A 27,047-nucleotide genomic window follows, 5' to 3' on the forward strand; every position below is an offset into this window, starting at 1 on the left:
GTACCACAGTTGACATGGATCACACCCTTAAAGCTCACTGGCAAAGGTTCAAATATACAGAGGGCAATAAGGTGTCCACAGAGGCAGCTATTCTATTACATTTAGCCTTTAGACACTCCTGAAGGGTGACGGTTGGGGGAACTGAATAAGAGAGAAAATGGAGCAAGTGTGTGAAACAGTAAGGTATAATTGGAGACCCTCACCTGGTGAATTTATAGATACTCCTTTTAAAGGTACCTCAGAAGTACTCAAGAAAGAAGAGAGAACAGAAATGTATATAATATAGGACAAGTTCATGTTCTCTACTTGGAACTCTTGATGATAGGAGTGATCATTTAAGCTGGGAGAAACTTGGGGTCACTAAAATTTGGCAGTCAGAAGGAGAGAGGTGTTAAAGAGATAATTAGCACCTGTGGTCTCAAAAGCAGCTAAGTATTAAGTGGAAGAGATGGATAGAGAAAACCAGAATCATAACAGTGGCCTGCAAGCAAAAGGGAATACATAATTATGAAGTAGAGATTAAAATAATTAACTCAGTAATAAAGTTTAAAGGTTTTCCCCATTTTTAAAGGCCTTGTTTCCTCTAGAAGTATTTTAGGGTTTGGAAGTAGAAAGCAAAGCTAAATAAAGGATGGGATTTTTTCCACATAAACAATTTAATCATTTCTTATCATTTATGATTTTTGCACTGTTGAAAGCTATTGATATAAGCTACTTAGCTCCTAACAGGACATGGACAAAACAGAACCTAGGCCTAAGAGCTTGGGAGTCTAGGTTCAAAGCTTGGTTCTGGCCTTTTTTTTTTCTTTATAACTTTATTGAGGCATATTTTACTTATCATAGAATTCACCTATTTTAAGTGTAGAATTCAGTGATTTTTTTTAGTACATTTACCACGTTGTACAGCCATCAACACAAATCAGTTTTAGGACATTTTCATCCCCCCAACAAGGTCCCTCGTGCCCATTTACAGTTAATCCCCCTTCTTAGTTCCTGTTCCTGGCCCCAGGCAACCAATGACTTACTTTCTGTCTCTATCGATTTGCCTTTTCTGGACATTTCACGTACATGGACTCAAACAATATGTAGTCTCAAATATTTGATTTCTTTCATTAAGAATAGTTTTTGAGGTTCATCCATGTTGTAGCATGTAGCTATAGTTCATTCCTTTTTATTGCTGAATATACCACATTTTGTCTATCCGTTTAGTGGCTGATGGACATTTTGGTTGTTCCCAGTTTTGGGCTATTATGAATAATTCTGCTAAGAGCATTCATATGTAAGTCTCTGTGTGGACATATGTTTTCATTTTCTTTGGGTGTATACCTAGGAGTGAAATTACTTGATCAAATGGTAAAATTATGTTGAACTTTTTAAGAAACTGCCGAACTGTTTTCCAAAGTGGCTGTACCAGCAATACACAAGGGTTCCTATTTCTCTACATCCTCCTAGCCCTGCCTCTCAATAGCTGTGCAGCTTTGGGCAAACTTTAGTCCCCTCTGTAAAAAACCAGGTGGGGTGGGGAGTTGAGATTTACCAAGCACCTGCTCTGTGCTAGACATGGCGGCAGCAGCCTGGCATTCTTTGTCTGCCTCCACTGTCATCTCCATGAAAGGTAGATATGATTTTCTATGTATCTGATGAATTTACAGAGGTTCAGAGAAGCTAGGTAAGTAAGTCATTGTCATACAGGATTCTTGTGAATACTAAATTATATCAAGTCTCATATACGAACATGCAGAGCACAGTGTTGGGGACACAGAAGGTGGTTAATAAAGAGATTTTCATTTCTCTGCTTCTTCCCATCATTCCCATCTCAAATAGGTCTAACCACAGGGCCTGACCCACGCCAATCAGGCCCCACCACCTTTCTGGTGATAGTTGCCTATTATGAAACTGTCATGCATTGGCGAATCTAAAAGCCGTTAGAGAACCCACCCTGCAGTCATAACCACTCTAGGGGCAGGAGTATCCTAAAGCCAATCCCTAGCCCAAGTCGCATAAAAACATGAGAGCAACCAGTTCAGGAGAGGGTTATATCTTTTAACGCTTGTTTTTTATTCTTGTCTCTTCTTTCTCCCTCTCTTCACAATGGCAGTAATTACTTTTCCAAATTCCTGAGACGGGAGTTCCGAAAAGTATATATTAAGGTTGCCAAGAATTTAATGGACTTTATTGCTCTGAAATGAACCCGTATCAGTTGGCTTGATAAATGGCAATAAGAAATGAAAACAAAGAGGGATAACACTCCCTTGACCAAGTATAGAAAAGTGAGATGGAAGAAAAGGGCTCAATTATCATCTTAGTCAAACTCAAGGGTTTGGGATTTTAAAATATATTTCTGAATATGAAAATTCATATGAAATATTTTAATATGAAATATGAAATTTTATATGAAATATTATACAACATAAAGGTTTTTTAATCAATAACTTGTCATTCATTGTGTCTTTTCAGGGAGAGCCTGGTGTCAGAGGCCCTCCAGGCCTCCCTGGGCCTCGGGGCATAGGAACCCAAGGGCCAAAGGTGAGTCCTCAGGCCTGTGCTCTGGGTGAGTGTCAGGTACCACCCGTGACGATGCATAGGAAGTGCTCATTCTGGTGCTGACTTAGCTTTTTCTTGATTGTTGATGAAGAGTCTTATTTTCTCATATCATGTGAACTTTCAGTAAAATAGAACATTTAGGTTTATAAAGCCATTCGCTTCCCCCAAAGAAATTAGAAAGTTAATGTCTTTTTAAAAAGTGATTGCAAAGTGCTCAAAATATTCCCAGGTTCCTTAGAGGCTGTGCCATCATTCAGAAGCACGTGTTTACTTTGGCCAGAGGTGCCTCAGGTCGCCTTTTAACAGGACACCAGCTGATGGATCTCTTGTGTGTGTGCACGTAGTCCACTGTGTCCCCAGTGCAAGGGCCTAATTTATTGTCCCCGTGGAAGGTGAGAGGAACTTCCTTTGGCTCCCTTTGCTCTCATTTCTATTTCTCTTCCTTTTGTCACCTCCAATTTGGTGATTATTTATCCTTTTATTCTTTTAATCCAGTGTTTCTCAATGAGGAAGATTTTGTCCTCCCCTTTCCACCCCAGGGGGACATTTGGCAGTGTCTGGAATCATTTTGGGTTGTTATGTCACACTGGGGAAGGAGTGCTACTGGCATCTAGTGGGTAGACACCAAGGATGCTGCTAAACAACACCCTACAATGCACAGGACAGCCTCCCATAATGAAGAATTATCCAGCTCAAAATGTTAATTATGCTGAGGTTGAGGAGCCCTGTTTCAATTGTTCATTCATTTGCTTAACAAATATTCCTTTGATTTGTTCAAAAAGGAAGGTAAAGAAGTATCAGGCATGTTCATAGGGAAAACAGGTTTCAGAGAGCCACCCATCACAAATTCAAATGTCAAACACATATATTTACATCCAAAATGCACAGAAGTGAATTAGAATCCTATTATCAGAGACGAAAGGGAAAGGGCTTTATGAGTCAAAGATTTGACTGAGGATCCTAGAATTACCAAGATTCTTAGTTTATCCATTTTTGTCCATCAACTGCATTTTGACAGTGGGCTATTTCTTAACCTTACAGATCCCTTTATATGGAAAAAAGATCCCTCCAAGATGTTAGTAGTTGTTATCACTGGGTGATGCAATGATGGGTCTATTTTTTTTCTTCATTGTCATTTTTATTTCTTTTTCTACTTTTTTTTTTCCAATGAGTTTCTCTTACAATCAGAAAAAAATAAAGCTTTTTCCCATATTGGAAAGAAAAAGACTGACTTATACAGTAACTTTTATTAACTCAGGATTTCTCAAAGTTTGTTTCATCAAAATGTTAATTTGGGAACTTCTGGGATAAACAAAGTTAAACTAATCTTTCTATTGTGGGACTTCTTAGAGGCTTTAATATATTCATACTGTGGTGTAGAACATTTTCCAATCTTATTTGACCACAGAAGTCTTTCTTCAAGAAACATGGGGTCAACTTAAGCTGTAAGGAACATATACTTGGAAATGACGCACATTTTGCTTCATTTACATGTATTCTTAAAAATTCAACTCTGATCCACATCAATAGCTGCTGAATCTTTAACTGCAACCCCTGTGAATTAATACGCCATATTGAAATGGAGCAACACAGTGAAGTCTACATAGAATTATGAATGGTCTTCGAACCCCTGGTGTTCTAGGGGTTGACGGTAGAGCAGCTTGGAGGAGCCCAAGCAGACAAGGCTACGGGTCCGACGCTTCTGCTTACGCCAAGCAGCTCTGCCTTATCTCTTTACAGCTGGATTACATGCAAAATTTTTGCAAAGGATTCTGTGGCTTAAAATTTTTGTGAAAACACTACTTTATATCAATATGGGCAGTGTGGATGTAGGTCTTCATCAGACTGAAGTGAGAATGTAGCTGAGAGCAGTAGTCTGTGGTTTCTTTCTAAATCTCCTTAACCTTCTCTCTGATTTCTCTCTGTCTTCTAACAGGGTGATACTGGGCAGAAAGGCTTGCCTGGCCCTCCTGGCCCTCCTGGCCCCCCTGGCTATGGATTACAAGGAATCAAAGTAAGTGAACAGGAGTGTGCCAGGGTCGCCTCTCAATTCACTAGGGCGATGGGGAGAAGAGGTTGCGGATAATACAAAATACGACTATTATGAAATGGACTTAACGTAAGCTTAGCAGTTTTCAGAGGCATCATCCAAAAGTGGAAACATGGTGTAAGTCCAATAGCTTCACAAACGCTAAACATTACCTAAGTAGCTTGGAGAAAAACTGAACGGGTACAGTGGTTTACTGTTCCGCCAGTTTCTGAGCTGAACGGAGAGTCTGTGCCCCACCGCATGTGCTCTGTCTCCCTTAGCTTCCTCACCTGTAGCCTCCGTTCTTTGCCCAGGGCTTCCCAAGTTCCCAGTTTTAGCTCACAATGGACTCACCCGGGGAGCTTTTGAATAATGCTGCTGCCCTACCCCAGAAGAAGGAAAGCTGAATCTCTGGGGGTAGAGCTTGAGTACTGTGGGTATAAAAGCCCCCCACATGATTCTCCTGAGCATCCAGGTGAGAACCCTGACTCTGTGCTACCTGAGTTCACAACCACCCATTCTGCTTGATTTCTGTCTCAGCCGCGACAAGCCTATCTATCAAGATGGGACTCCCAGGGTCTCCCCTGTCTCAGTAGACAAAATTTGGCATCTACAGTCTGCTGTGTAATTTCAAACAATTCCCTCTTCTACTTCTAATATGGTTTATTTATTTTTTATTTTGTTACTGGCTCCCTCTCATTCTATTTGTTTCCCCCCAAATAAACTTCTATGGTTAAGCTTCAAAAATAATTCCCTCCTGGCTAACTGGTATTGGCTCTAAAAAAGTGGAAGCATTCAAAATAAACTCTTTTTCAGATAGCAGAATTTCTTAGTAAGCAGGAGACAGTAGGAGCTGAAGATAATAAATGTGAAAATGCTGTGTTGAAATTAAACCACCTACCTGTGTTAAGAGTGAGCTTTGTCAAGAGCAAAACTCATTGAATCTGTGATCAATCTTCCAATCTATCACGCAGAGTCTAGGGCTTCCACTGCAGGTCTTTTACATAACAGTTGTTCATCTTTCAGGCTGAGTATCAAAGCAAAGGCCAGTTAATACTGCTGATAGTGAACAAGCACAGGAAAATACAGCAAAAACCTGCTTCCTTGTAAACAGCATCTTTCGTACTTAAGCTTTCAATTCTACAGTTAAAAGATAGTTTTGTATTTATAAGTTTGCTTTAGCAATGAACCCATAATTGACCACTGGCTGGTCACCAAGCTCAGTTCACATGTGCTGTGAGTTCATTATCACTATGTAGTTAAAACCTGTGCCAGCTTTCTCCCTTTGTTATCTGGGAACTATTTCCTTATTTACATAGGGGCCTCTTGAGCTGCACTTAATTAATCCTTACCAACTCTGCCCTTCCTTATGGCCTCCAGGTTATGCCATGTTCAAAGTCCCTCCTGAGTGAAACTATGGTGGGAAATCTACCATAATAAGGAAAGAACCAAAATGAAAACTGCCAAGTACCCAGTCCTATCAGAAATGAGATAACCTTTCCTCCACTGAGGGTAGTGGCCCGATGCTACTTGGCAGTGAACCTTGACCATACTGCCTCACAAAACCTCTCTAGACGTCCTGGCATCCTGTTGGCAACAGGGCAAAAGTATTTCCCTTAGGATGCCTACCTACCTCGTTTGTCTGACCCTGGCTTGTACCATCACTGCAAAAGGGAGGGAACTGAAAAATCGAATTGGTGGTGTTCCTCCGAGTCATTTTAACGCTACATATTTAGTGAAATTTCATTTCTTATGTTCATTTGTTGAATTTATTTCACACCCCCTTCTAAAATCCATTTGAATCAGTGAAACTTGCTTTAATTGGTATGTCTGTTGGTGAGACTTTGATGGACGCCCTTGTTGTTAACCTTTAACATCAGGGCCCGACTTGTACCCCGTCTCTCTATGCCATCCCAACCACGGGGAAAATAAGGGCTCGGGCTGCAATCACTGAAGTGATTTGCTCTAGCACTGACCTAACTTCGTTGTTAGAATATTGACTTTTTAGTCAGTTATTCATTCAGCCAACCAACCGACCGACCAACCAACAAACCAACCAATACTGACTGAGCGCCACCTATGTCAGGGAAATAGGCTAAGTGCATCATAAAACAATGAGTAAAAAGATGTGAATTCTGTCCTCATGGGGTTGGACATAAAATAATCACTTTCTGAGCTTCAGAGCGTATGGAGGGGTGGCACGGTGAAATGAATTGGGTTACAGGGGTAGGCAAGAGCCCTGTAGGGTCCTGTAGGCCACGGTAATGAGTGGTCTTAATCCTAAGGGCAACTGAAAGAGCAGGGTGACATGATCGGGCAGGTATTTAGACAAGACTTGCCATTGCTCTGCAGTCCCCACTGTGGCCCAGCTGCTCCATGCTGCAGAGGAGCTCCAGCTCCTCCAGGGACCTCAGTGCTTTTTCTCAACCACACATGTCTACTGATTGTATGGATGAATGCAAGACTGTGGCTCTTTTGTCCCAAGGTGGCCTTGGCCTTTCGGGTTCACAGCATAGGTCAGGAGGTTACATGATGCCACCATCTTGTCCCACGTGAGCCTCCAGCACTGACCATTTTCCCTAGATATGTCAGTAATCCTCAGATTAAGTCAGGAGGGAGAAGGGGTGGGGCTTGGTCTTGAGGGATTGCTTGACGTGTCAACTAGCCCTTGAAGGGCCAAGAGAGATGGAAAGAGAGGATGGGTCATCCAGGTTAAAAAGCCAAGTATGAGGACAGACAGAAATGGCTTCTCCCCCCACCCCCCCTCTTCATTTCTACTCAGGAGCCGTGCCTGTTTTCCTCTCTCCATCTTTGTTCAAGTCAGTTCCTGTGGCCTGATCAGCCCTGACATTCTCAGAGGATCAGGAGGTCCTTATAAAAATAGGATTCCTGATGGCCCTCCATTACCTTAGGAGTTTCTGAAGCAGATGTGTGGACTGCACTATGCCTCCTGCTACGCATAAACCCTTCATTCATTACAAAAACGAGCTTCCATGCCACTGGCTTCCATTCTCTGTTTAGGCCTGAACATGACTGATCTCTTACTGGCTGAGGAAACCCTCCCTGTGTTTAGGCTGTGGCAAAGGATGGGCTGACTGATATTTCAGACCTCGCCAGTTTGTTATCAGTGTGAACAAATAGCCTCAATGACGTGCTGGGGGAATCCAGTGAACGCTACCTGGTAGAAATCCCAGTGTCTCCAAAGCTGACAAAGTGTGATGACTGCAGTGGTTCCATGGTCACAGAGCTAACAGATCAACTTCCGAGAATCCTGGGGCCCAGAAATGGAGGGAAACTTAGTCCCGATGACCTCTCCCCTCGATCTAGATTCTGATCTTAATGATCTGATGGAAAGAGAATAAGCTTGAGAGCCACTCGGACCTCGGCCTGAACCTGTCTAGTTGTGTAAGCTTGGACACCTTATTTAACTTTGTCGAACCTTAAAACGTACTCATCTTTAAAATGGGGATAATAAAGCCTATTTTACAAGGTGTTGTAAAGATAAAATTGTACAAAGCGCCTTATACACAGTAGTGGATACTCAACCAGAGCCTGGGCTATGGAGTCAACAGATTTGAATCATGGCTTCCTGAGTACTACACCTCTGCCTCAGTTTCCACATCTGAGGAATAATGATAGTGAGGATAATAATAGTACTATTTTCTGAAGTTGTTATGAGGAATAAATGAAATTAAATGAGACAGTATGTGTAATGTATCTAAAACAAGGTTTGACACATGGTTACATATGCAGTCAATGTTCGTAGTTATTCACATTATAATTTCTTCTTGCTTCCCTTCCCTTTCTACTAGTCCCTCTTACATTTTCCAGAATGAAGGCCCAGAATTTTGACAGTCATGTGATGTAATGCTCTAAAACATAAAATATCGGTTGCATTAATTAGTGTAGACCTGGCACCTGTACCAAAAAGACCACCAAATGTATAAAGGGTCAAACACAACAGAGGTTTCTGTTCACATGGCAGGCCAATGGGAGTCTTCCTAATTGGTGGGCAATTTTCTTCCACATAGAATTTCAGAGAACCTCAACTTCCATTTATGTTTCCTCCATTGGATGGGCCCCTTTACCACTTACACCCAGCAAGCAGAAAGGGGAGAGTGTGGAAGAGGCACACCTGCTTCTTAAGAGTCTTGGCCAAGAGGTGACACACATCACTTCTGCCCACGTTTTAGCGGCAAGAACTAGTCTCATGGAAAGGTAGTCTAACTGTGTGACCAGAAAGAAGGGGAACCAGGGGTTTGTTAAAGAGCTGGCAAATGCCATGCAAAATTTAACCTGCCTCCAGGAAAGATGGAAATTTAAAAGCTATATGTTATTCTGAAGTATGTTGGTGCTTCCAGAAGAAAACAGAAAACACGAGTGGTCTCCATGGCAACTTCCAGAATGCCTGTCACTCTCCTGATACCGTGAGGCACAGTGATCTGGCTTACAAGGACTGGGTTCAGCTTTATCATTCTTTTTATCCTATCTTCAAAAAAAAAAAAAAAACCCTCAGAGTCTTGCTATCTTCTTATTTCAAGCAGCATCAGAAGTACCACTGGATAATTTAGAAATTGCCTTGAGTAGACAGGCTGAGTACCAACCAGCCAAAGAAGTAGAGCAGGCTTGGGGTTTAGTGAGACCAGGAAACAAACAAGAAATGCTCATTCTTGTCTTTGACAGAGCCAGGGCCAAAGGATGAGGGACACCTGAAACTTGGCAGGAGAGCTGTGGTCGAAAGGCTGGAGAGAGGCAGGGACGGCATCAGAGGAGGAAAGCAGAGTTGATACAATGAACCTCATATAAGGAGACAGAGAAGCCAGCGATTAGGCTCAGGTGGAGAATAAGGGAAGGGTTGGAGTCCTAGGGGATTACATGGGATGCCAGCATTGGAAATCAGCAGGGGTGTGATGATGGGTGAGTCAGCCCAGCTTGCATAGGGACAGTCAGAAAGAAAACAGCTTCTCCCACCAAAGCTCTCTGATTAGGAATTCAGAGTAGAACCCAGAACTTTGTAAGATTCTTGGCTCAATGTTTAAGGTTAATGTCATTTCTTAGGTAGTTATTTTGTTTGTTTTTTCAACTATATTTAAGTAACTGTGGTTCTGTAAATTCCACGTGCTCTTTTAACTGCATCAGGTATGTGGGCCACCTTCTGGTGTCCCTTTACCAGAAAGGCTGAAGCTTGACAGATGTCAGCATGCTGAGGTGGAAATCTCACAGGGAGCCTGCCAGCTTTCCATTTGGCTGCCACCTGTGACCTGATCACATTGAAAGTGTTTCCAGAATCCATATGACTAGATTTTTGATTAGAATGGACCTATTACAGCATGGGAAATGGCCCTCCCTAAAGGCCAAATAGAAATGATTTATTCATTGAAATAAAGCTGACTTAAGGGGAAAAAAGAGTCTCACTTATAAAAAGTCAGGGGTGGGTTCAATATACTCTAAGTTTCAAATACCTGCAGAAAGGCTAAGACGTATTGACATTGGGAAGTTTTTCTAGTCTTCTCAATTCACAACCATGCATATGATGGTATTAATATTACTAAGGGAGCAATACACACACACACACACATATTTTAATATGGTGAGTTTCTGGTGTTTCAATTTAAAGTTTTCCTTCCTCCTCCTGACCACGATCTAACAACAGCATCAAAAACAGAAAACAAAACCACCCTTGGTAATAGTATGATCGCTGCATTCAACCTGAGCACACCTTAGAAATTAAATTGAAACAATAAGGTATATAGTTGACAGCATAACATAGATTGTGTGTCTTTATGCCAGAAACCATCTTTGAAATAACTTCTAATACTTTCCTGTATTGTAATTTTCAAATTCCCATAATGATTCCTCTATGTAGAAAGGAGTCATCAGAACCACCTGAGAGTTTAAACCTTAAAATAGTTCGTTGTTTTGGGATTACACCTGCCAAAATGCCTGTGGCAGGGGAAGGCTGTGGCTAAAATTGATTCTGGTCATCAAAGTCCACAAACCTATTTTCAGACATTGAAGTCATCTTCATACCTTTATACCTTTTATTTCTTTTTCTTTTTCTTTTTAACATCTTTATTGGAGTATAATTGCTTTACAATGGTGTGTTAGTTTCTGCTGTATAACAAAGTGAATCAGCTATACATATACATACACTTTATACCTTTTATTACTTTTTAAACCAAATTAAAAATAATTACATAGGTTACAAACCAAGCTAAAAGCACTGATCCCATAATATTCTCTATACTATAGGTTGAATAGGTCAGGGAAAGTTTTGCATTTATTAACTGGGACTGGCTCTCAGCCCATTTGTATATCTCACTTACTGGTTCATGCTTTCATTTTCCTCCTGGGCCAAGGGGCTTTCATTTCTTCAAGCCAATTAGGAAACAGGATGGTATCCTTTTTTTGAATTTCTGAATCTGAGGATATGGTATGGCATTTTCCTTTGTTAATCTCATTATTAAAATTTCCCTTTTTAATAGCCTATTTCCCCAATCAGAATTGGAATGGAAACGTTAGGCTCTTAATTTAGTGGGGCTTGAATCATCATTACCAGCTTATGTTTACTGTCTAGTTACCATGAACAAGGACCTGCTCAGTGACTAGTGACCATCACAGAAGTCTGTTTGATATCTACCAGACTCCTTACACTACTATGAACCTGAAAGGAAAAACTAATTTCTAAATCATTTTTTCCAAAGTATGTATTGTATCCTGCCCCAAGGTTTACTATGGTTTCCCCAACTTTGAAAGGAAAGTCAAAAGGACTAAAGACTTGGTAATAAAGATAAGACAGTATCTAATGCCATATGCTGATGCTGAATACTAAAAAAAATTTTTTTTAAGTTAGAAAATTATATGAAAGATTTCATTTGAGCAGTTATATGCTAAAACTAGTCATTTTGCTATAGTACTACATAATTTATAATTATGTGAGCATTCGACCATTTTAGATTGTTTTTCTCTCCCTTTCCTTCCTCCCTGCCTCCTGCCCACCTGTTCATATCTGTCTAATATACAAAGATGTAAATACTATATATGTATTTCTTTTCATCCTTGTAACAGATATTGTCCATATAAAACCAAGTTGAGTAAAGGACATGGATAAATTACCCTTAGTTGCTGCTACCATCTTGATAGCCCATGACTTTCACTGTTGAAAATTTATAAAATGTATTTTATCTTTTGCCCACTTCTCAATGCTTGCTTAGAAATAAGTTACTAGTATATATGTTTTCCCTTCTCTATTCAGCAAGGTAAGAGACATCTTTACTGCTCAGAGCTTTGAGCCTGGGGAGAGATCTAGGGCCATATTATATTCTCTAAATTCCATGTGTTATCTTATGCAAGCCTCACCAGCCTATGAGGTAGGCTCTAGGAAACTAGGGCACAGAGATGTTAAGTCATGAACCAAGGTTGCTCACAGCTACTCCTCCAGGCGGCCTCCCTGAAATAATCATGTGTTGGGTAGTAATCAAGTCAAGGTAGATGTCAGAGAGAGGAAAAAGATCAGTTTAACACTTTCAAAATTAAATGCCACTCAAAATTTTTATTTGCACCTTGCAATGTAAAGTTGGCCCTTCGAGAGGTGAGACATGTACTGTGAGGTCTTTTTTCTTGATAATCTAAAATTTTTTAAAGGAAAGAGGCATAAAAAGTACTTCTTTTTCCCTGAGCACAGTTCTGTCCAAAGCCAGGGGTTGGACTTGGTGACCTTTTGAAATCAATCACCAGGCATAAGGCTGGAATTACAGCAGGATCTGGGCTGGCATGCGTAGCTGCTGTGGGGTGAAGCTGTTATAACCACTATACTAGTCACACATTCAAAGGCTTATCAAGTCCTTTCCGGTTTGGGTGGTTGAACGACATACTCTTTTGTACCGCAAACCTCTGTGACAAGTCAGTGAGTGGCCAACTGGTCTGTAATCTAAACTTTTTATTGCTTTTACAGACATCTTAAGAACTTTATAATTATTGGCTTTTTATTATCAGCGTCTTTGCTTATCTAGTTGCAGATATGACTTCTTATTTTAAATATAACAAGTGAGGAGAAATGAGGTAAGTTACCTGTTCAAGATCACTCACAGAATCCCTAACAAAGCAAAGACTGTGGAGTCTATGGGTGTTGGTGGCTCAAACTGACAGGTGATCAACCTAATCCCAGAATAATCTCTCTTTCATCCTATGAAAAAGTCTTCAACAATAATTCTTTAGAACTGCTTCTCATGTTATCATAATGGGAATCATGGGTCCAACTGGTGTGCACTCTGCCCTAGGAAACCAAGAGAAGAGCAAAGAGTATTGAAATAGAGAAAAACAGGCAACAAAATTATCTGCCTCTAAGACAGAGAGAGGGAATCAGGAAGAAAAAGGAGAAAGGGAAATAAAAGAAAATTGGTTATGGTGAATTGAAATAAAGAAATTGGTTATGGTGAATTCTTTAGGATGCTATGGTTAATAATGCTTTTGGCCTTGAAGTTTCTACTACCTGAAATTAATGTAGTTACTGTCTTTTGGTTAAATTTTCCTGGTATTCTACTTCCATCCTTTTACTTCTGCCTTTTTGTATCCTCTTACTTTACATGTTTCCTTTAGACAACAAGTATTTGGATTTTTAAAACTGCAGTCTGACAATGTTTCTCTTTTGCCAGGAGCATTAATTCATTTACATTTAATGTAACTAGTGAACTTTTTTTTTTTTAAGATTTATTTAATTTATTTTTGGCTGCGTGCGGTCTTAGTTGCGGCTCGCGGGATCTTCGTTGAGGCATGCAGGAACTTTAGTTGCGGCACGTTGGTTTCTCTCTAGTTGTGGCATGTAAGCTTCTCTCTGGTTGTGGTGTGCAGGCTCCAGGGAGCATGGGCTCTGTAGCTGTGTCGTGCGGGTTCCAGAGCACATGGGCTCTGTAGTTTGCGGCACGCAGGCTCTCTAGCTGAGGCAAGCAAGCTCAGTACTTGTGGCGCACAGGCTTAGTTGTCCCGCGGCATGTGGGATCTTAGTTCCCTGACCTGGGATCAAACCCACGTCCCCTGCATTGTAAGGCGGATTCTTTACCACTGGACCACCGGGAAGTCCCACTAGTGAACTTTTAAAATTTATTTCTACCCTCAAATTTCAAACTATTTGTCCCACTTATTCTATGTTTCTTTTTTTTAATCTTGTCTTTCCGTTTTAAAGATTTATTAATTTAACTGTTGCATTTTCCCCTTTACTAGTTAGGAATTTACACATTTTCTTCCTCTTTTTTCAATACTTACTCCTAAAAATATTCACATTTGCCTTATGAAATATCCATACCAACTTTCTGGTTACTACAATAACTTAGAACACTTTAATTCCATTTACCCCTACCCTAATATTATTATTGTGGTTTTATATTTTAATTAATTTTAAATCCTTCAAGACATTTTTATATGATTGCTGTTTATTTAGATTTATCCACATATTTTCTAGTCTCTTCCTCTTTAATGCATCTTGCATCTCATACTGGAACCACTCTCCTGCCTGACTTGGATTTTTCAGAATTTCTTTTGGTAGGGAAATTCTACTAGTACAACCTCTCTCTAATTTTGTTTGCCTGAAACTAAATATATTTATTTCTCCTTAATATCTGCTTAAAATATATTTTTCTGAGTATAGAATTCTAGGTACACAGTTTTCCTCTCAGTGCAAAGGAGATTTTCACATCCTTTGTCGTCAATGTTACCTCTTGGTTTAGCTATTCCTTTGGCGGTAATTTGTCCTTTTCTCTATGGCTTTTAAGGGTTTCTCTTTTTATCTGGTGTTGGGCAGTTTCACTATGATGTATTTAGATGCAGATTTCTTTTTATTTATTTTGCTTAAAAGTTGTTAGAATTCCTGATTTTGTGGACTAGGATTTTTAAAATTATTTCTGAAATTCTCTGCCTTATCTTTCATTAAGTAATCTGAAGTAATCCGATCCAGTCTTCCCATCCCCTGCTGTTTCTGCCTTTCTGGAACTGCAATTAGTTACACCTTTTCATTCTTGCCTCCTACATATCAGTCCTTTCATATTTTCAATCTTGTCTTTCTGAGTTACATTATGGCTGATATTTTTCTAGTCTATTTTCCAGTCAACTAAATCTTTCTTCATCTGTGTTGAATTTGTTGTTTAACCAGTTCATTGAATTGTTAGCTTCAATTATATATTTTATTTCTAGACATCCTATTTGAGTTTTTTAAGTCCACATAATCATTCTATATAGATATTCTTTTAGAAAAAAAAAATCCAGATTATATCCCCTCCTTGCTTAAAAAGCCTCTAAAGTCTTTCTATAATATTTTAAAAATTGAAAGAAAGAAAGAAAAAAAGAAAGAAAAAAAAGAGAAGGAAAGGAAAGAAAACCTCTAAAAGGTTGAATATGATCTGGATGCTGCTTACCTCTCTGATTTTATCTTGCATCTCCTTTATCTCACTCAATACTATCAAGGCACTCTGGTTTTCTTTCTGTTTTCCAAAAACAAAGTTCATTCCTTCTGCAGGGCTTCTGCACTGTTGTTTCTCCTACCTTGGCATTTGACATGGCTGGATTCTTCTCCTCATGTAAATCTTAGCTCAGATGTTATCTCCTTAGTGGGACCATGTCTGACCACACCATCCCATCCCTACCCCATTCTCAATCACTCCATAATATTGTCCCATTTTATTGTTTTCATAGCACTATTACCATCTGAAAATATTTGTTTCTTTCTTTACTTGTTTATTATCTGTCTTCTGGTAAAAGAAGCTCTTTGAGAGCAGGGACTTTGTTTCTTTTTCTTTTTTTTTTTTAATTGGAGTGTAATTGCTTTACAATGTTGTGTTAGTGTCTGCTGTACAATGAAGTGAATCAGCTATATGTATACACATATCCCCTCCCTCTTGGAACTCCCTCCCACCCACCACCCCCATTCCACCCATCTAGGTCATCACAGAGCACCAAGCTGAGCTCCCTGTGCTGTACCACAGGTTCCCACTAGCTATCTATTTTACACATGGTAGTATATTTATGTCAAACCTAATCTCCCAATTCATCCCACCCTCCTCTTCCCCCCATGTCTACACATCCATTCTCTACATCTACATCTCTATTCCTGCCCTGGAACTAGGTTCATCTGTACCACTTTTCTAGATTCCACATACATGCTTTAATGTACGGTATTTGTTCCTCTCTTTATGACTTACTTCACTCTGTATGACAGACTCTAGGTCCATCCACGTCTCTAAAAATGACCCAATTTCATTCCTTTTAATGGCTGAGTAATATTCCATTGTATATATGAACCACATCTTCTTTATCCATTCCTCTGTCAAAGGGCATTTAGGTTGCTTCCATGTCCTGGCTATTGTAAATAGAGCTGAAATGAGCATTGTGGTACATGACTCTTTTTGAATTATGGTTTTCTCAGGGTTTATGCCCAGTAGTGGGATCACTGGGTCATATGGTAGTTCTATTTTTAGCTTTTTAAGGAACCTCCATACTGTTCTCCATAGTGGCTGTATCAATTTACATTCCCACCAACAGTGCAAGAGGGTTCCATTTTCTCCACACCCTCTCCAGCATTTATTGTTTGTAGATTTTTTGATGAGGAGCAGGCAAGATTATACAATGGAGAAAAGAGAGCCTCTTCAATAAGTGGTGCTGGGAAAACTGGACAGCTACATGTAAAAGAATGAAATTAGAATACTACCTAACACCATACACAAAAATAAACTCAAAATGGATTAAAGACCTAAATGTAAGACTGGATACCATAAAACTCTTAGAGGAAAACATAGGAAAAACACTCTTTGACATAAATCACAGCAAGATCTTTTTGACCCACCTCCTAGAGTAATGGAAATAAAAACAAAAATAAACAAGTGGGACCTAATTAAACTTAAAAGCATTTGCACAGCAAAGGAGACCATAAACAAGACGAAAAGACAACCCTTAGAATGGAAGAAAATATTTGCAAATGAAGCAACGTTCAAAGGATTAATCTCCAGAATATACAAACAGTTCATGGAGTTCAATATCAAAAAAACAACCCAATCAAAAAATGGATGGAGGGAAATTGGAGGGGGGGTGGGAGGGGGGTGGGGGTGGTGGTGGGATGAACTGGGAGATTGGGATTGACATTTATACACTAATATGTATAAAATAGATAATAAGAACCTGCTGTATAAAAAAATAAATAAAATTAAATTTAAAAAAAATGGGTGGAAGACCTAAATAGACATTTCTCCAAAGAAGACATACAGATGGCCAAGAGGTACATGAAAAGATGCTCAACATCACTAATTATTAGGGAAATGCAAATCAAAACTACAATGAGATATCACCTCACACTGGTCAGAATGGCCATCATCAAAAAATCTACCGATTGCATTGAATCTGTAGATTGCTTTGGGTAGTATAGCCATTTTCACAATATTGATTCTTCCCATCCAAGTTCATGGTATATCTCTCCATCTGTTTGTGTCATCTTTGATTTCTTTCATCAGTGTTTTATAGTTTTCTGAGTACAGTTCTTTTGCCTCCTTAGGTAGGTTTATTCCTAGGTATTTTATTCTTTTTGTTGTGATGGTAAATGGGAGTGTTCCCTTAATTTCTCTTTCTGATCTTTCATTGTTAGTGTATAGGAATGCAAGAGATTTCTGTGCATTTATTTTGTATCCTGCAACTTTACCAAATTCATTGATTAGCTCTAGTAGTTTTCTGGTGGCATTTTCTATGTATAGTATCATGAAAATGACTATACTACCCAAAACGATCTATAGATTCAATGCAATCCCTATCAAATTACCCATGGCATTTTTCACAGAATTAGAACAAAAGACTTTCCAATTTGTATGGAAACACAAAAGACCCCGAATAGCCAAAGCAATCCTGAGAAAGAAAAATGGAGCTGGAAGAATCAGGGGCTTTGTTTCTTTCATTCATCTCTAATTCCTTAGCATGTAGCACAGTGTGTGGCATATAGTGATCACTTAATAAATATTTGTTTAATTAATGAACAAAGTAATGAATAATTGAATGAATGTATGAAGGTTGTATAGTAGATGATGGTAAAATTCCACCTGTAACCATATTGTCAACCCACAAGATACTTCATCTGGATATACTTTAGTTCAATAAACCATTCTTGAATTCCATCATTAAGAGAACTCTAAAGTTGTGAAATGATAAATTCTTTTCTAAATCCTAGTGCTTAATAGTGGAAGTACCTTACTCTTATAGGTTGTAAGAGTATACTGGTATACTTGGTGTATTTGGTTGGCCAAATAAGTAGAAGTTTACGTGCAAGTGCTGGATTTGGCTTTCTTGAAAGTATATCTTTGTGATCAAATTATCTATTACCACAATGCAACAGGATCACAATGAATGCTATAAAAGTAAATGTATTTATTTGATATGAATAAAACTGTGAATATTATATCTGGTGGTTCTTTTGTATTCTCAGTGAGTTCTGCCCACTGATAACCAGAGTGTACTGTCAGTAAGTTCTTGATTGATCTGATCTAGGTCCTACTTTTAAAGACTCATACTAACAGATTAAAGAGCTAAGGGGAAGAAACTTAATCCATCATTGCCTGTCACCAGACAGTCCAACTATTATGCAATATCATTACACTTTCCGTGGTCCTCTTAAGTTAATAATTAAATTAGAAATAAATGAGAGACCCAGTGCTATTCAGTTGTTAGATTTTGACAACTTTATAGTTTTTGCCAGGAAGTATAAGCCTTAGAAATGGACAGATTTTCCTGTGAGTTCATAATTGAAGAGATGACATTTAAAGAGTAGTACTAATGCATTCATTATCAATTCCTATTCATTGGTGTAGAGACAGTGAGCTTTTATAAAACTTATTTTTGGCGTATACAATTACGCCTTTAAACAGTGGCTCTTAAATTTCAAAGGAGAAAATAAATTTTTAATCTATCAGAATACTAGTCTTCTGAAAGTTCTCCAACTGCCTCCTGTTGGTTTTAAGTCAATAGTTCCCATTGTTATTATTATGCCAGTTTTAGAAAAAAATAAATCTTCCACAGACCTCAATCTGTCCTTCCTTCTTAAGTTACCTTACTGTGGTAATTTTGTAAAGCAAACACATTTGCTGTGTCTTCTTGTTACGTATATACTTAAGTAATAGTGCACACACAGTCTGCCAGGATTGTGAAATGAGTAATGCTAATATGCCCTTCAGAATAGAATGTTTTTGTTCTGCAAATAAGGAAAATAAGTTTACATACAAATTTTAAAATCAGATCTTCTTCCTGCTCAAAATTAAGGATACTGACTCTAATACTCAGTCTTGGCTAGTTGTACAAAATTTTATTTCAGTAGTTCATTCAGTAATTGAGTATTGAGTATACGTAAATATGCTGGCTCTATTCTAGGTGCTTGGGATGTATTATGAGCAAAAGAGACAAAGATTCCTGCATTTATGGAAACTGCATCCTATTGACAATAAATATAATAAATAAGTTATATAGTATGTTTGAAGATGAAAACTATTATGGCAAAAAAGGAGAGCAGGGTAAGGCGGATAGAGGGCTATGATGAAGTTTTAAGTGTATGGCCTCATAAGAAGATAACATTTGAGCAGAGACCTGAAGAAGGTGAGGGAGGGAGCCTTGTGGATTTCTGAGAGAAGCACATCCCAGGCAGAGAGAAGAGCTTGTGCAAAGGCCCTGTGGTAGCAGGAGGGCGCCTGGCATGTTTAGAGAAGAGCAAAGAGACTTGTGTGTCTGGAGATGAGGTCTAAGAGGTAACAGCAATGAAGTTGGAGGAGGGCCTGATCACGTATAGCCACATAGGCCCTTGGAAGGATTTTGGCTTTTACTCAGAATGAAGTGAGGAGCTATTTTCTAGGTTTTGACCAACAGCGTGATATGGTCTGGCTGACTTTTAGAAAGAATAATGGTGACTGCTGGGCTGAGAATAGATGTAGTACGACCAGGACCAGGATTGGACTAAGGAGGCTATTTAGGAATCCAGGCAATTATAAATGGTGTTTGAAAATCTAAGTTTTATAATCTAGTTATGTAAATTTAATTCCCTAGGAAAGAATTTATATCTAGTGGCCTGTGTCTGAAAACAGAAACGTGTAATAGGAAACATTCTGACAAAATTGATGCCAGATATGTAAATCTGACTGCAACTGAAATCTACCAACTGAATTTTGAGCTATTGAATCATACTGAACTGTACTTTATATCTGGATTGTGGCACAAAAATAAAACATCCTAACCCTAGATACATGTTTTCATTATGCATTTGGAGAGAACAAAGGTGGAATTTTCCTCTCTGCTTTTGCCTTTATCTCTTTGCTCCCTTTCTCTCTCTCTTCAGTGTATGATAATTACATGCTGAGACATTATAGGTGAAATTGTGAGGTTTATAACATATATGTGACCGAAGTAACACTTGCTGTTACCTGACTTCCCTGCCAAAGTCCAGTAAAAGAGGTATCTGTCTTCTATTGGCCATTAGAAAACATCTGGAATGTACTTTATAATAAACTAAACCCTCATCCATGGTAAATATGTGGTTGTGAATATATTATCCAAAATCTATTGATAGTTTATAATTTTTAAAACCTTTATTTATATAACAGGAAAATAAATCTAAAGTGTTTTTAAACACATACCCAAAGAGATCAGCTTCAGAAATTAGCAAGACTCTGTATGATCCAGGCACCCAATCTTAAGTCTTCTTAACACCTTAGCTCCCAAAGATCTAGTCATACTGAAAGCCTTTCAGTTCTCTGTGAAAGCTGTGTTCCCTGGCCCCAGGTCTTTTGCATGTACTGTTCCCTTTACTTGGGGAGATCCTTTTACCCCCCACTTCAGCAGGCTCACTCTTACTCTTATGTCAGGCACATATTAGGTAGCACTTCCTCCAGAAGTCCTCCCTGTTTTTTTGTTTTGTTTTGTTTTGTTTTTTGTCCACACCACGCAGCTTGTGGGATCTTAGTTCCCTGACCAGGGATTGAACCCTTGCCCCCTACAGTGGAAGCACGGAGTCCCAGCCACTGGACCATTAGGGAATTCCCCCTCCCTGTCTTCTTAATTCTGTGTTCCCTTTGTGTTTCCATGGTCCACTGGATAACCCCCATGATAGCACTTCTCACATTCTATCATAGGTGCTTGTTTTCTTATCCTACCACAAGACTGTGAGCTATGTAAGATGGCGAATGTCTTGTGTCTTTTGTATTTTGGTATCCTGAGCACCCAAAAAATGCCTGGTGCATATTAGGTATCTAATAAAAAATGAGTCCTGTCTATAGCCTTGCTCAATATTTATCATCTTGCCTATTTCCAGAGCATTCACTCAATAAATATTAGTCAGCATCTACCATGTGCTGGGCACTGAGCTAAGTGCAGGGGACAGAAGTGACTGTGAGGCTAAATAAAACACCTATGCATGGAGATCTACCAAAAAGAAACTTTGTGTAATTTAAAAAAAGATCAAAACATGCAGTGGAGAAGAAAACAGGGACCAGTGGATTGGGTCTGTGGGCTTTTTATCTTATAAAGGACTTTCTTTAATATTTTGACTTGATATTTATTTCACCCACAGTGAAAACTACAAGTCTACAGAGTCTGATTCTATAAACCTCTTTATAAAGCACGTTTCCTTCAGTCTGAGACATCCGCTACATACATTCTCTCACATGCTATCTAAGTAGCGAAATGTGTTTGTGTTGAAAGTATTGGGTTAAAGATTTGTATAGGAAATGGATCTGGGAACTAGGGAGACTGAAGCATATTTCACACCTCAAGGAGAGCCCATTTTTTCTGAGCCATAGAATACCTGTATTTATAATTTACCACTTCTCATTGCATAAGATAGTGGCATTGCAAACAGCCTGGACAAGAAGAAGCAAAATGTCCTCAAGTTTAACCCTGGTTACTTTGCTGGTGAAATCATGGACTGCAACTCAATCCTAATAACGGCAGCCAATGTGGAAAACAGTTTCCCAGAGTTGTCAGCTGTACTGATAGTAGATTCTAAAGTATGAATTAAAGGGACAAAAGACTCAGGGCAACACTTCTCCGACTGGGAGAATCCCTTTACCACCTGCTTTTGCTTCTTTTGTCAAAACACTCCCTTCTTGGCTATGCTCTTCGTCCTTCCTCACTCTGCATCCCTAGCCCTTGACATTCCATGCTGCATATTGAAAAATGGGATAGAAGCTCAGGCAGTGGGTAGAAGGAATTTTAAGCATTCTTACTTAGGGGTTTGGGATAAGAACCCATGCCTGGCATACTCAAAGAACATCAGGGACAGGATGACTGGAATGCAGTGAGTCATGAGGTGTGATGAGAAGTCAGTGGAGAGCTCTGCATAGAGGAGTAACCTGATATAAATCATGTTCTGGCAGCATGTGGGAAGTAGACTGTGCGGGTACAAAGACAAATTAAAAGTTGGGATAGGAAGATGTTGCCAAAGTGCAGGTAAGAGATGGTGCTGGTTTAGCCCGGGGTGTTAGTGGTGGAAATGGTAAGGGATTCCACCACTGGAATTGGTAAATTGGATTCTGGATTGGATGTGGGATGTAATTTAAAGGAGTCAAGGATGACTAAGATTTTGGGCTGGAACAACTGAAAGGACGGAGTTGCCACTTTCTGAGATGGGAGAGACTATAGGAAAATGGGGATGGATAGGTATGGAAAAAATAGCTCACACAGTATGAAATTTTGATCTGGACATGAAAAGCTAAACCTCCATCAGAGCTTTTAAGTAGGTATTTGGGGATAGAAATCTAGAGTTTGGAGGAGAGATCAATACAGGAGATATACATTTGATTTAACAATATATAGATAATATTTAATGTCTTGAGAGTGGATGAGTACATGTGGGGAGTGAATGCACATTGAAAAGAGAAGTGGGCCCTGGGCCCTTCAGCAAAAGGAGGTTTTTATAATGAAAAGGACTCAGCAGGGGAGACTGAGAAGTAGTAGCCAGTAGGTAGAGAACCAAGAGGAGGTGGATCCTGGAAGCCAGGTGAAGTGTTTCAAGAAGGACAGCATTGTCAACTACTTTTGGTGCTGCTGATTGGATGAGAGCTGAAAAGTGATCATTAGATTTGACAACATGGAAGTCACTGGTGATCTTGACAAGAACTGTGTGTGTAACACACACACACGCACACACATATTCATGCATACAGAGAGAGAGAGAGAGATGAGAGAGAGAGAATAAAATACAGGGGGAAAATCTTAACTGACGAATCTGGGCGAAAAAAAATATGGGAAATATTTGTATGATTATTGCAATTTTTCTGTAAGTTTGAATTATTTTAAAATAAAATGTTTTAAAAAGAGATAATGGTGAGAAAGGAAGTGAAGATAGAACATACAGGCAACACTTTTGAAAAGGGAAACATAGAAATAGACTGATAGGGGGAGTGAAGTGTGTGATTAAGGAAGTTTTTTTAAAGGTGGGAGATATTATGGTATGTTGTATGCTGATGGGAAAAACCTAGTGAACAAGGAAATATTCATGATGCCAAAGAGAAAGTAGTTGCTAGAGGCATGCCCTTGATCTTCTGAATTAGAAGGGCTTCCCGTCCTCCTCCCATCCATCACAAGAATCTGTTCTACAGCATTCTCAAGGGCATCTGGCCATCCAGACTCTGGACATGCTAGGGAGTAGAAGAAGCTTTTTTCCTTTCTTGTATGTTTTCCAATGACCTTGTAACAAATTCAAAAAGCTTTGTTACCTTTTAAAATGAAAACTATGCATCCTTGTATCAAATCCAAAGACCTCATAATCAGTCAAAGTTGTGAAAGTCTCCCTCTTTCCCCTTCAGTCCTACCCTGTAAAGCTTGCCTCTATTTGCAGTTTGGGGGTGTAGCTTCCACATTTTCAACTAGATTGCAAAAACACACACATATACAGCACAGCAACCTTTAAAACTCATTCTATACATAATTTCCCCAACTCGCTCACCCTACCCGCTCCCGCACCTCACTTACTAGAGCAAGCACGGCCCTTCAAATCAATACATAAAGATTTACTATATCTTTTAACAGCTACATAGTAGTCCAATACGTGGGTGTAACATAATTTATTTATATGTTTCCCTTGAGAACATTCTTGTATTTTCCCATACTTGTATTAAATATTTCCATTTCACTATATTTTGAAAGGCTTTTTCTATAGCTATAATTGGTAGACCTTTCTTCTTTATGTTGGACTGAAACCTGCCTACCTGTGAATTTTTCTGCTGCTGCTAATCCCTTGATGTGGTTTTCAACTTCACTGTGAGCATCAGTCTAGGCTTATAAAAATTTGTGAATATAATTTCATTATACCATATTTGTCTCTTTTACTGTTAAATGTTAACACAAGTGTTTTCTTGCTTTAGCCTTGAAGCAAGCATGATGCAATTAAAGCCTGAGTTAACTTTGTTTATAACAGAATTTTCTTAAAAGATATGTTTTTATAGGAGACTGGGACCTTGTTTTCACACTATTTCATTTTGTTTCTTGGCCTCAGATATGCCACCCACATCTGTGTGTTCCGTGGTATAGCAAGGACAACTCTTAGGTTGTCATTAAGCAGCTTACGAAGACAGTGTAGAAGAGTTTTACAGGGAAAAATCAAGAGAAAAATTTCCATATATGAGTAGTTCTGCCCCTCTGAAACTTGCATCTGAATTGTCAGGAATAGTTACTACCATGCTAAGTTGAAAGCAATGAGAAAGGAAAACAGGGCATATAAATGAATGGGGTTGAGGACAGCCTATAGGAAGTATTAACCATAAGCCTCCATTGTACTTTTATTTTTTCAACTTTTTAAAATTAACGTAATTTTCTTTATTTTCTTAAAAAACAGATTTGGATATATTTATCATTTCCATTTTTTAAAACAAATCATTATTTTCAGCTATTTCAGTTTTTAATATTTTTTATTGTGAGTACACTTAACATGAGATCTACTCAAACTTTTAAGTGTACAACACAGTATTGTTAGCTCTAGGCATTATGTTTATGACAGATCTCTAGGACTCATTCATCTTGCATAACTGAGACTTTATACCCGTTGTCTCCTCATTTCCCCCTCCCCTGAGCCCCTGGCAACTACCATTCTACTCAGCTTCTGTGAGTTTGACTATTTTAGTTATCTCATGTAAGTACAATCATGCAGTATTAGTTCTTCTGTGACTGGCTTATTTCACTTAGCCCTCCTATGTTCACTGCAGCACTACTCACAATAGCCAAGATATGGAAACAACCTAAATACCCATTGAGGGATGAATGAATTAAGATGATGTGGTAATAAGCATCTAATAGATTCCTATTCACCACCCTCACAAAAGAAGGAAATTCTGCCATATGTGACAACAAGGATCAACCTGGAGGACATTATGCTAAGTGAAATAAACCTATAATACTCTTGTTTAAAGAATTCATAGGACTTTATAAATATTACTCCTTTAATCCCCATAGGATATCCAGAAAGAGACACATAGATGAGCTAGTATTGTGAATCCTCTGGTGAAAGAAATACTCTAAGAGGGCAATTAGCTGTTAGTCCTTTCTGTGCTTTTTATTCCTGGTAAAGAATAACCAGCTTATAGAATGCTACTGTCTTTCAGTAGCTATCATCCTCATAGGCAATAGAACTAGGAGAACAATACAGAGGCATGTGTCCTGTAACACACATCTCAACTACCAGCATTTAAAAGCAATCTATGTCCATGATGGCTTTTCAGTGCCAGAGTCAACCATACCTACAGAATTTCTTGGTGGGAGGGGCAGCAATTTAAGGGTCAGGGAGGCCAGGGGCCTGATGTGGAAGGGTGCTGGCATAGCAGGCGCTCTGCTTTCAGTGGGTTGGAGGTCAGTGGTGCGGCTGGAGATCATGGGATTAAGTGTGGGTGTAATCCACCCCTGAGTCTTTTTTTTGGGTGCACCACACATGTTAATGGGTCTCACTAAACCTACTGATGGGAAATAACTTAGGCCTAAGGGAAGGCCTGGCTTAATGTCACATTGGTATATTATTTTCGATATAATTAAACATGTAATGCATAGTCTAAACGCATTTCCCTTTCCCCAGAATCATATGGTGATGATATAAAGATCATTTTTTTTTACCAGGCTTCACACCTAAAAGTGTGACAGTTAAGAGACATTCATTGTGACAGCTGGAACTGCTCCCTTCTGCTTATGTATAAAGCTGCCTGCTGTACTTTTCTGTTCACTTAACAGAGAAGACTCTCACCCTACATTTCCTCTTGATGTTTCTGAAGGCTGTGCATAGTGAAGTTAGGTAAATCTAACTAGCATCTTCCCTTTGGCTGTCTGTTCAAGGAAGCATGGCTTATATATTTTGATAAATTTGGAATTTCTAGCTTTATGCCTCATGAAGACTGTTTGGCTTTTCCATTCCTTTTTCTTTATGGCCCCAATCCCAGGGGATTTGGACAGGCAGTAGCACCAGCTTTTAGGAGGAAGTAGTTACCTGTTTGTGTGAGATGTTAGGGTGCTGGGGTGATCTGGGCCCAATCAATGGTCCAGAAACATTAACTGAATATCTGCTTTGTGCCAGGCACTGGGCTAGACACTAGGGGTAAAATGACACCCAATATATGGCCAAAAAGTATGGGGGAACCAGAAATAGATCTATATGAGTTAAGGTTAAGATGAGATAAAGCCTGCAGAGAAATAGGCTACAAAACAGGGGAAGCCAGACTGTGAAGAACCTTCATGGCTGAGCCGAAGAACTTCAGTTGGAGTCTATCAATCAGTGATTCTCAAAGCACGGCCGCCAACCAGCTCTATCAGCATCACCTAGGAACCTGTTAGACGTGCACGTTCTTGGGCCCCACCTAGACCTAATGAAGTGGTAACTCTGAGGGTAGATCTCAGTAGTCCTTGTGTTAACCAGCTCTACAGATATTTCTGATGTACACCAAACTTTGAGAACCACTGCTCTGATGATAGAAAGGCCTGGAAGGGTTTGTTTATTTTAAAAGCTCACTTTTATGGTGATATAATTCACATGCCATGCAAGTCACTTGTTTCAAGTATACAATTCAATGATTTTTAGGATTTTCACAGAATTGTGCAACTAGCAATGCAACCTGATTTTAGGACGTTATCATCATCTGCCAAAGAAAGCCCGCACCTCACAGTCGTCACTCTCCATTCCCTTCCCACTAAACCTGTAGTCCCAGGCAACCACTAATCTACTTTCTGTCTCCATGGATTTGCCTATTATAGACATTTCACATAAATGGAATCACATAACATGTGGTCTTTTGTGGCTGGCTTCTTTCATTTAGCATAATGTTTTCAAGGGTCATCCATGTTGTATCAGAACTTCCTTTTTATGGCCAAATAATACTGCATTGTATGGATATACCACATTTTGTTTATCCATTTGTCCTCTGATGAACATTTGTGTTGTTTCCACTTTTTGGCTATCGTAAATAATTCTGTTATGAACATCCGTGGGCACATTTTT

General features: G+C 39.1%; 1 protein-coding gene across 1 annotated transcript in view; it reads left to right on the plus strand.

The window, feature by feature from the left end:
- Positions 1-27,047, plus strand: part of COL28A1 (collagen type XXVIII alpha 1 chain) — a 151,545-nt gene that overhangs the window by 87,210 nt on the left and 37,288 nt on the right. The window contains 2 exon segments of the mRNA XM_061198237.1: positions 2,458-2,526; positions 4,481-4,558. Coding sequence (XP_061054220.1) covers positions 2,458-2,526; positions 4,481-4,558 — 147 coding nt within the window.

Source organism: Eubalaena glacialis, chromosome 8 (assembly GCF_028564815.1).
Source record: "Eubalaena glacialis isolate mEubGla1 chromosome 8, mEubGla1.1.hap2.+ XY, whole genome shotgun sequence".
NCBI lineage: Eukaryota > Metazoa > Chordata > Mammalia > Artiodactyla > Balaenidae > Eubalaena > Eubalaena glacialis.